The 10,514-nt window shown below is 44.9% G+C and overlaps 1 protein-coding gene across 3 annotated transcripts in view; it reads right to left on the reverse strand.

Annotated features, from left to right (window-relative positions):
* Positions 1-9,948, reverse strand: part of PPP1R14C (protein phosphatase 1 regulatory inhibitor subunit 14C) — a 52,605-nt gene extending 42,657 nt beyond the window's left edge. For all 3 annotated transcript variants that reach the window (XM_065632863.1, XM_065632864.1, XM_065632862.1), the window contains exon 1: positions 9,419-9,948. In XM_065632863.1, the coding sequence (XP_065488935.1) occupies positions 9,419-9,709 (291 nt within the window). In that variant the 5' untranslated portion in view covers positions 9,710-9,948. The remainder of the gene's footprint in view (positions 1-9,418) is intronic.
* Positions 9,949-10,514: the final 566 nt, after the last annotated feature.

The raw sequence follows: 10,514 nt of genomic DNA on the forward strand, positions 1-10,514 counted from the left end.
AAAGTGTTCAGAGGTCTACTGAAATAAAAGAAAGCGGAGAGACTGCTGAGGTGTTTTCTTATACAAAAGAAGTCCTGGAAGCTTCCACTGCAGGCAGCCTGAGACAAGACAGCCATCAGATTATAAAGTGAAGGATTGACCTTGCTTCCTCATAGAAACGCATTCTTTGTTATCAGAATTACTTCAAGACATTAAAGCAAGTCTTCTGTGTAAGCATTTGGTCTCTATAAACAAATAGCAGCTGGATACCTATAAGCAAGTTGATTAAATCTTTAGCTAAGCAGACTAGTAAACAAGTACTACACTGACAGCTGAAGAGCTGAGATTATTCTGGTTACCAGTGGGCTAGTTCCCACCAGCCCTCCTCCCCACATTAGTTTCTACAGAGAGCATTCCATTTTCAGTATTATGAGGAGGAATTCAACCATAAACCAAATCTGGGGAGTTTTGTTAATTTTTTAGAAAGAAGACTAAGCAGTTTTGCCTCAGTGCTCCTGAAGCAGGAATACACAGTTTGACAGTGAGCCTAAAATGGCATGATTACTACCAGCACAACAAAAACCAAAAAGACCCAAGAGTTTATTCCAAAACATCTGGACTTTTTTGACAAAAAAAAATTGCAATATGTGCTTCAGGTATTACCTTTCAAAATGTAAAGCAACCAATTGTAAAAGCTCAAAGCATTTCTTTGCGTTTAAAGTTAATAGGTGACTGATATATGATATTCTGACACAAAGTAGAACAGATCATTTGTACCACACTAGAGTTAATTTAGAGATCTACTTCAAAGAAGTTATCATTCGAGCACTAAAATAAGTTAGGATCTTGAGCAGCTAACATCACATATTTTTCCAAGTACTGCTAAATTATTTCCATTAAATATTAGTGAGCAATTTCTCCCAGAGTCTGCAGACATCTCCTCAAAAAAACAGATTTTGTTGTAAGGTAGTTAAGTGACCTCCCGCAGAATCACTGTCTTGATACTTCTGCCCCTCTACTCATCACTTGAGCCCCATGATTCCCAGAGTAAGGACAGTCAATAAAGTGTATTTACAATCTGTTTAAACGTCACCCCAGAGTGAAAGTCTGGGCAAGCTCATCCCAAACAAGCACTGGTCTTTTGTCTATGTCTTCCTGTATTTTATGAAGGGCATCAGAAAGAGCCTAGTGTCTAAAAGGTTTAAAAGGTATATTTAAATCCATGGAAAGAAACATCATATAACTGAGTTACTCCATTAAAAAATGATATAAAATGCAAAGAGCTTATCTGCAAATGAGAAAGCAGACCCTGTGACCTAGGAGATCCTGCCCAATTCTGTGTTCTGGAAAGTAATCCTATTAAGACAGTCTGATAAGAGGTATTTTCATTAAGCATTGATTGTGCCATCATTTGGACTTATGGAGTCCAACACACAAGATTGAAGTATATGATCCTCTCGTTGGCAGCACACTCAGTGGTGAACTCTTCTCAGTCACCATTGGAAGTGTCACATCTAGACCAGCACCACTGCACAAGCTAGCCATTTACATACTAACCATTAGGCCACTTTAAATTAATGCTCTCTTGTACTAGCTTGGCTCCACATGCAGAACAGTATTACATTGAATTAAATAAGCTCCTAGCATTCTAATAATTAAAGACTTATAATACATGTTATGGTTTTTCTCTAGGTTTAGATCCACTAAATCTGCATCACTGATAAGTATCACATGGATTGAAAAGATACAAGATGCCTTCTGGGGCTGTGATCTGTGTGTTCCCTGAAAATAATTTAAGATGCCATGTTCAACTGGTTCCTAGAATAGATACCATGTTCCTTGAGGAGGGTAGGGAGGAGAGGTGGGGGAGGTAACAGTTCTACTATTCCAATGTGAACCTCAGAATTAAATACTTATCACTTCAAAGAAGATTTCATTTGTTTCAGTGTGTACCTGTGCCCAAACAATTCCCAGTTCCAAGATCTTTAACAGGCTAAATTTATTCTACCTTTGAAATATAGTCATACTGGTACTGTATGGACTGCATGCCATTAAGATTTTATCCTCCCCTTCTCCAATGTTAATAACTTGTGGAAATCTTGATTTCCATAATTCTATGTGTCACACAGGGGAACAGCAAAAGAAAGTGCTAGTGTTTTACAATAGGCAGCCAAAAGTTGCAGTGACACAGATGGATGACCATGTCCAACCTACTCAAATTGTGCTGTCAAACAGAAGTTTCTGGAGTTAGATGGAGGGAAGGAAAATAAAAAGGGAAGGGAAAAATGAGAACTTAGCTTTCTTATACTGCAGGCAGAACAAGGCTGCTAGAAGAATGGATTGATATTGTTGCTGCTGCTTTATCAGCTGTGGCGACTAGAGACAAAGTGAACATAATTCAGACTGAATCAGGTTAGAGACAGGATAGTGTATTTTTAGATTGGCATCTCCTGTAGTCCAAGAACTGCTTCACACAGATTATGAACAGTAATATGCACTACAAAATTGCTCAGAGTTTTTTGTTGTTGTATCTGGAGCCAGGAACAGTGTCTTTTAAGTGGCTGGGCATAAGCTAATCTAAAGGGAGAGCTATGAGAATGCAAACAGGAGTTGGGCCAGCCTTTGTAAGGCACCAGTCAGAGAATTAGTTTAGTCTCATGACAACACTGAATTATCACACTGCTTGTGAAACAAAGTCTTAGTTCAAGTAGAACATCTTTTTATTTAGATACAACACCTATTTAGAAACATCCCCTATGCCTCTTAAAAAGCGGCAGATGTGCCATGAAATACATATTTTCCTCATTTAAACAGGGTTATCTTTGTTACAGGCATTTGTTTCCGTAGCACAGTTTAGATCAGCTAATGTAAAGCTACGAGAAAAATGGGAGAGACTCCACTCTGTCAGAATATAGAAGTACAAGGGACCAACAGAGCAGCATCTTCAAAGCACAACACCACCAGCCCTCAGTTCTCTGAGGACAGATCATCCATGTCGTCGTTTAATTGCACTACAAGTACAGACACATGCAAACCAGACTCAAGTCCAAAAGCAACAGATGACTTTGTGTGATGAACATGAGTGGGAGAAAGGAGTAGATTGATGATTGATTCCCCTTTCCCCTTCAAGCTGTATGTTCACTGCATGATTTGCAGCATAGATTACTATTATTTTTTTAATCCACTTTTTTTCCGTTGTATGCATGTTCTCTCTTACACCCACTCCCCACCCTTGTTACCCTGGATAATCAAGCACTGACTCTACGTAAAGCAATTTGCCTAAAGGCAGAAGAGGCTTTGCAGCCACAACAGTTGGAAGCTACTTTTTATAAGAAGTACAATTATAAAAATTCAAGTGATGTAAGCAATCAATTATTTCTTTGCCTTGTTATAAAACAACCCCACCTACCTGCTCAGTAAAGAGACCAGTTGAATCTTGAACAGAGAAGGGAAGGACAAAAGATTTGCTATGGAATAGCTGATGGAAGATAAAAAATTATATAGTGAATCTTCTGAACTAGAAGTCAAGAATATTGCAGCTACTTAATATAAAACAATGAACTGTGACCAGTGCAGAACTGACATCCAGACTATACAAAGCTCAAGTAGTAGAAAAATACTTGTCTTGAACTCCTTTGAGATGTAGTGCAAATTTTGCATGTAAGAAGGAGGAAAGTAGCTGAATAGTGGTACATTTCCTACTAGATTAAGGTCTTCGGAACCTAAAATCAGAGTTTAAGCAGGGCATTTAGAGACAAAAGGCTCTGGTCTCACTGCCGTCAGGTGCTTGGCACCCTCACAGGTACTTAAGTCAACTCCTTCTCTGAAAGCAGCAGCATTACAAGGGTTGTTTTAAAGCAACATGCGTTTTATAGGCCATTTTGGGCTTCCTAATTTTCACGCTTGGGTTCAAATGCCTTTCTGTGGCTGCTACACGGTATAAGAAGCCTTTGCTATGCCAGTGTTGCATGTGTCCTTTGTAGGTCTGTGATCACAGCAGCCTTTCAATTAGCACAAGTCTGTTGAGCAGTATCCCCACCCTCAAGTGAGTGCTCCAAAGTTTGTGCCATACAACATACAGATCTGACATCAGTAATAGTTGTCCAAAAAAAATAACTCCAATACATTTCTAAGCATTTTGATGGACCTCTAAGTACTTCACTCACTCCAATGCATCTAGACTGACATACTCTACTTCCTAAAGAAATCCTTTATTACACTTCCTACTAACTTGCATCCTTTTAAGGAGTGACATTCTCTCAGACTCCTTGCAGTCTTTCCACTTTTGATCCATTTAGAAAGGAGTCCACACAATTACTATTCGTGAGATCTTAGTCCAAGCTAGAGGAAGTCTATTCAAAAAGTCAGACAGTCAGCAAAAGTTGGTCTCTGTAGTGTTTTATTCAGTGGATTTCCTCACCAAATACCTTCCTGAGAAATTAATAATGAATTTCAAACATTACCTCACCATAGCCTGAGGAATAAGTAGTACCTGATCATACCATCAGGTCCACATCACACACAGCCTTAGCACCAGGCTGACCAGGCTGTTTTGGAAAGGACAGAATGTGCCCCATATAAAAAGAGTCCTGAATGGTAGGGAGAAAAACAGCTGCAGCTGAGTCCATCAAGTCACAAGACATGCCTCTTGGGATGTAAACACACAAAGGAACCAATACCCCGTACAGCATCCAGTTATTCAGCATATGCAGCACTGCTTTTGGTAGACTGCTAACACCCATCAGTCTGCAACTAGATTCATTATTGAAAATATATTTTGGAAATACAGTCAAGGTAGCTAATTTGTTCAGATGTCAAGGTTAAGTGACTAGAGCCTGTCTTGCAGAAATCCATCCTTTTCAGAACACCTGACACAAGACAGACAGCTCACCTTTCCCCCACAACCTTCAGTCCACTTCTTACACCTTGCCACTAGCTTTACCACTGCAGCCAAAACATTTGTGCAGCAGGAGAAGAAAGGGAACGCTAGGAAGTTTTTACTCCTGTGATCTCTCTCTCTAGCCTTGCTAGGGGCCTGCCTTTTGTCTCCTCCTGTCTAGCATCAACCAGGTCAAATTCAAGTGTGTACAAACTGACTCCCTGATGCTATATTAGGGACAAGCTCTCGCTGTTAGAAAATACCAGCAGCTTCAGGAAGGCAGCCAAAGAGGGTGTTTTCCAGCACTGCAGTCACAGAGCACCCAGGGCAAGGGAGCTCAGTCCATGCAGGACCAAGTTAAATTGCTCCCTTCCACCCCATACCCCACCAATACCATTTGTTTCATAGCCACAGATTGGCCCTGCCAACATGAAAGCCATTCTCCATTTCAGAGCTTCATGTCACTGGTGTCATTGCAGTACCCATAGCAGGAGGTGGAAGAGAGTCGTACACGTGGCAATTCTCAGTCTAGCATGGCTTTGTACACTTAAAGGAAATGCTTGAGGGGCTTTTATGGGCAGCTCTTCCTGTTATATTTTCTTGTACACTTAATTTTTAAAAGGTATTCCAGGGTATTTTGCCCTGGAAAAGGGGCTAAGCTTGGACGTAATTCCCTGTTACTTCCAGACCAAAATCATATTCTTCAAAAAGCACCAGTTTCCATAAATGACCAGATAAAGTCCAATAAAATAGTTGATTATGCAACTAAGCTCAGCAATATCTTATATTAGAAGGTAAGTCTTATATTCACTTTTTAGAGTGCAAAGTCTAAGGGCTTATTGGATTTGTAAATGCATGTCTCTACATTAAAAGAAATACTCAGCAAACCAACCCATAGCACAAGCAAAATCTTTCTTCATTGCCTACTAATGCTGTGCAAAATCTGTGTGCCCTCAATACACTCATTCCATCAGCAATGTGCCTTCTATAGCAAATGCTATAACTGCAGGTAGATAGGACCCTTGAGCACAATAATTCACCTATAACATTGAATGGTTTCTGGGGACAAATCCAGTAGCCTTTTTTTTCTTCATATATAAAGTTGTACAAGTTTGGAAGGCACACACAGCATAGATCATACCTCTGGAAAACTAGACTGTCACAACTTTCATGCTGAACTACAAGTTGCAAACCATTAGGGAATGAATAGTGATGATGTAAGTCGTTTTGTGTAACGCTATTTAGCAATTCTTAACCAATAATGGTTTCAGCCCCAAACATGAAGCATCTATGAAGAAACCATTTTTAGAAACAAGATACCTAGTAAAGGTTATCACCAAACTCAGTTCAAGTCTTGCAATTAAGGCACTGCATTTTCAATATACTAATCTGTGACCACATCCTCAGTTTCAACATTCATAGAAACAACCAAAACAAATATCTTTTTTTTTATTATTTTTTTAAATGAAGCAGTTCCAGGAGCCAGCAGCCAACATGACACTCCCCTGAAGCACTTGACCTCAGCACATTAGCCTAACAGGTTTTGGAGCCAAACAAATCCTTCTTAAGAATCTCTGGTCCGACTAACGTTTTCTACCTTGGTAACTCTTTACCATTCAGGCTGGTTTTCATCTCTGAAGTCTGCATCACATTGAAGTAGCCTCTCTGAAGCTGATCTTTGTATCATGGATCTGTGGTCAGCATTAAAAATAGTCTCAAAGAGCTTTTTCTAAACCACTTCCCCCCCAATGCCATTATCCTGCTCAGCATCCAATTTTTAAAACTAAAACTGTACTGCTGAAGACAAGATCCACTAGAAAAAGAACACAAACAAACCCGTCTGCTTTTTTCCCCACCTCATCTCCTAACCTTTGTCACCAAGCCAAGACAAGCTTATAGCTGACTTAACTTGCAAATACTTGAGAGACTATGAATGCATGTTTAGCTCTGAATAAAAGGAGTCTTTCTGCAAATGTCCACTTACTGATGATTCTTAGCATAATTTAATAGAAACCATTTAAATGGAAAACATTGAGCAGTTACTACACTTATGCAGTCCCAAAAAGAGACACCCAGGTCTTCTTGCAGACTTTCAGTGCACCACACTGCAAGCCCCCTCTACTTATTTCTGCTCTTCCCAGAATGGAGTGCACAGCTCCTTAGAAACAGAGCTCCTAAGGAGAATAGCAATGAAGCACTGACACTGCTTAGCTCTTCCAGGATTAGCAATTCTGTGGCTATTTCTGACACTTCAAAATATTTCAGGTTGTTTCAGAGCTTAAGTGTCATCACATTAAGAAGTTAGGGTAGATCTTCCACGGAAGTTAAAGTGAGCAATTCCCAACCCCCACAACCTGCCTTCAGACAAGCTTATTAATTGTCTGCATAGGTGATTAAGTTTCAGGCCTAGAGCTCCATCTCTAAGCCTAAAAGTAATTCAAGCAAAGCGTCTTGCATTGAATTGCTATTGTCTTTAATCACTACACTCATCATGCACCTTAAACTTTATTCTGATAGCATATTAATTGCTTGACCTTTTCTCTACCAACACTAGACAGAGTTCATGCATAACAGCAAAGAAGGGAAGACCTAAACGTTTTGCCCTCAATCTCCAAAGCTAAAACCATTTTCATCTGTTGTGTCAAACCCTTTTTCCCCCAAATGTCACCTTAGGAACCAAATCATAAAAAAAGTTCTTTTTATGCAGCTCATCTTAATGTAGAGCCCCCCTTCTAATGCACACCCCTTCTATTCCAGTCAGAGTCAGCAACCACAATAAGAAAAAGAATGAAAGATTTTTTTCCTCCAGCAAGCCACTTATTTGAATACTGTGAAGAGCAGCAGGAATTCCTCTGGACCTTGGTTTTGCCCCGTCTATCACATCCTTTCTTACACACAGAACAACTATTCCTGTGTGTCAAAAGCACATGGCCCAAACAGGCCTGGTGTTTCTGAATAAGGAGAATCAAACCAGCGGCAACAGATCCAGTAGGCCAGCTACTAACTACATTATCAGCTCATGCAGACACAAAATCATCAGTTTATGCAAACAATTTAAAGTACCTCTGACCTCACAGAAATCCTTGCAGCCCACAGGCTATGTGGCCTAACAAAGCATGAGGCTGGATAGGCAAGTCACACCAAGAAGAGTAACAACTGTTTATTTTTAACCCAAGTTTCCATTTGTATCTTTCCTTCCCCTAGTTCATGGATGTGAATTGTTAAGTTTAACTTGTCACATGCACATTTTTAATGAGGGCAAGTCCTTCTCACAAACTTACCGATAAACTGGTTGAGATGAAAGGAAGTTTCTTTCAACACTTGTATTAAGTACATGATAGATGTTCAGGCCTGTTTTTTTAGGCCCTCACATCCACACCTCAGGCACTGTCAAGCTTTTGCCTTCCTAGCTCCAGAATACCTGGGACCCCTGGGGTGAGATGTTGGCTCCAGAGATGCTAACTGCGAAGTTCACATGTGGCTTCAACAAATCTCACTTCAGAAGCCTCTAATAAAAGTGAACTAGACTAGTGATGGGAAAAGTATGTGCGAATCTCAGTTTAGACTTAACATTTTGATCCTTTGTAACAGTAAATACTCAAGGTGACAGGGAGGTAGGAACCCCTGGAGACTAGCAGGTCTACATTTCTAATGAAGCTTTGACAAAACAAAGTACTGGTATTTCCTTTATTTACAACATTGTCATCTCTATATGGAAGATAAGTCACTATACCTCTGAATAATCTTGAAAAATCCTCCAGTTCACCAGTCCTCTACAGAAGAAAATTCATTTTAGCAACACTTTTTGCCTAGAGTAACTGAAAACCAGGTTTGATATCTGCAAATCAGATACAACCTCCCCAGTATTTTCGATCCTCATCCTAATGATCTTTTAACTGCTCATTGAAATCTCCTGGCGAGTATCTGCCGCGCTCCTGAAGGCCGGAGTAATACAAAACGCTGGTCCAGCGGGGACCGTTCCCGCACCAGAGTCCTTTCTCCACAACAGCCGCCCCCGCACAGCCCCCTCGCAGCTCCCTCCACCTCCTCGCCCCCGCACACCGCTCTCCGCCGCGCCGCACGGGCAGCTCGAGTCTAACGGGGACCGACAGCCCCCAGCCCAGGGAAGGCGCCTCTGCGCCCCAGGGGGCCGCAGGGACAGCGGCTCCCGGCCAAGCACCGTCCCGGGGCTCATAGCCGCGGGACCCCGGCGCTGCCCGGCACCCCCGGACCTGCCGCAGCCGCCGGGGCCCCCCGGGAGAAGAGGGGCCGCTCTGTGCCCGCCCGAGCGGTAGCCGCCGCCGTCCCCAAGGGGCGGTCCCCTCCCATTCACCTCGGAGGAGACGGGGCTGGGGACACCTTCCTCCCCTCCCCGCGGGACAGGGGACACGGGCGGCGGTGGGCCGGGAATGTCATTTGGAGGTGGCGGTGACAGCTCTCCCTTGCCCGCCGCCGAAACGCGACTCGGGGAGGGAGAAGGACGCCGGGGGCGAGGGGGGCAGCGGCAGGCGGGGGCACCGCAGCGGCCGCGCCGGGGACCCCGCCACCCCGGACCCGCACCTCGCAGCCGTAGAGCTGCCCCAGCTGCTCCACGATCCACTCCTCCAGCACCAGCCGCTTCCGCAGCTCCTTCCGATCGTATTTCACCGTCACTTTCCCCTGCTGGTGGCGACGCTGCTGGACCTGCACCACCGCCGCCGACACCGAGTCCTCCCGGGAGGCGCCGCCGGAGGAGCCGCCGCTCCCGCCGCCGCCGCGGGGGCTCTGGAAGAAAACGCGGTTCCCGCCGCCGCCGCCACCCGCTGCTGCTGCCGCCGCCGCCGCCTCGCTGCCCCCGGTCGCCACCGACATGCTCCGCTCCGCCGCGGCTCCCGCCGAGCCGAAAGGCGCCCTCCCGCCGCTACCGCCGGGCCGCAGCAGCCGCCGCTTGCACGTCTGCCTCGCTCCCCCGCACCTGCCGTTTAAAGCCTCTCATGGCACAGCGGCGCAGCCGGCCCCGCCGCCGGGAGGGCCGGGCCCAAACCGGCGCGGGGCGGAGACAGCACGGCTCGGCTCGGCACGGCACGGCACGGCACGCCCCGCCCCGCCCGCCGCCGCCCCGGCCCCGCAGCGGCGCGGAGCCGAGCGGGGAGCAGCCCGATGGGGCCGCGGTGCCGGCGGAGAAGCCTCCGGGCCGGCGCGGTGCCAGCAGGGCGCGGGAGGCCGCTCCTCGCTGCCAGCGGAGCCGGAGCGGCATGTCCCCGCGGCAGGGCGCTCCCCGGAGGCTCCCCGGGGACTTCGGCTGCCGGGTGGTTTATGGCTTTTTTTGTTGTCGTTAAGGAAATGCAGTATTGCCCCGTCATGCACGCGACGTGTATAAATATTGTATATCTGCAGCATTAAAATGCTGAATGCGATCGTTTTCTTCTTCTCCGGGGCGGGGAAGAATGATTTCAGGGCAGTGGACCGAAACAGAAAGCAAATATTTCGAGATCAGCAGTTAGTGTAACAATTAGCCATTTGGAGATGGCTGCCTTTCTAAAAGGCACCGGTTAGCATTAGTGTTTTCAGCAGCTTGGTGTCTCGGGAGGGACAGAATGAAATCACCAATAGTCCATCATGCACCAAAATCTGCCTGCCGATGGCTGCAAGTAAGCAGCCAACGTAACGCGGGTGC

The sequence above is a fragment of the Caloenas nicobarica genome, chromosome 3, assembly GCF_036013445.1.
Source record: "Caloenas nicobarica isolate bCalNic1 chromosome 3, bCalNic1.hap1, whole genome shotgun sequence".
Lineage (NCBI taxonomy): Eukaryota > Metazoa > Chordata > Aves > Columbiformes > Columbidae > Caloenas > Caloenas nicobarica.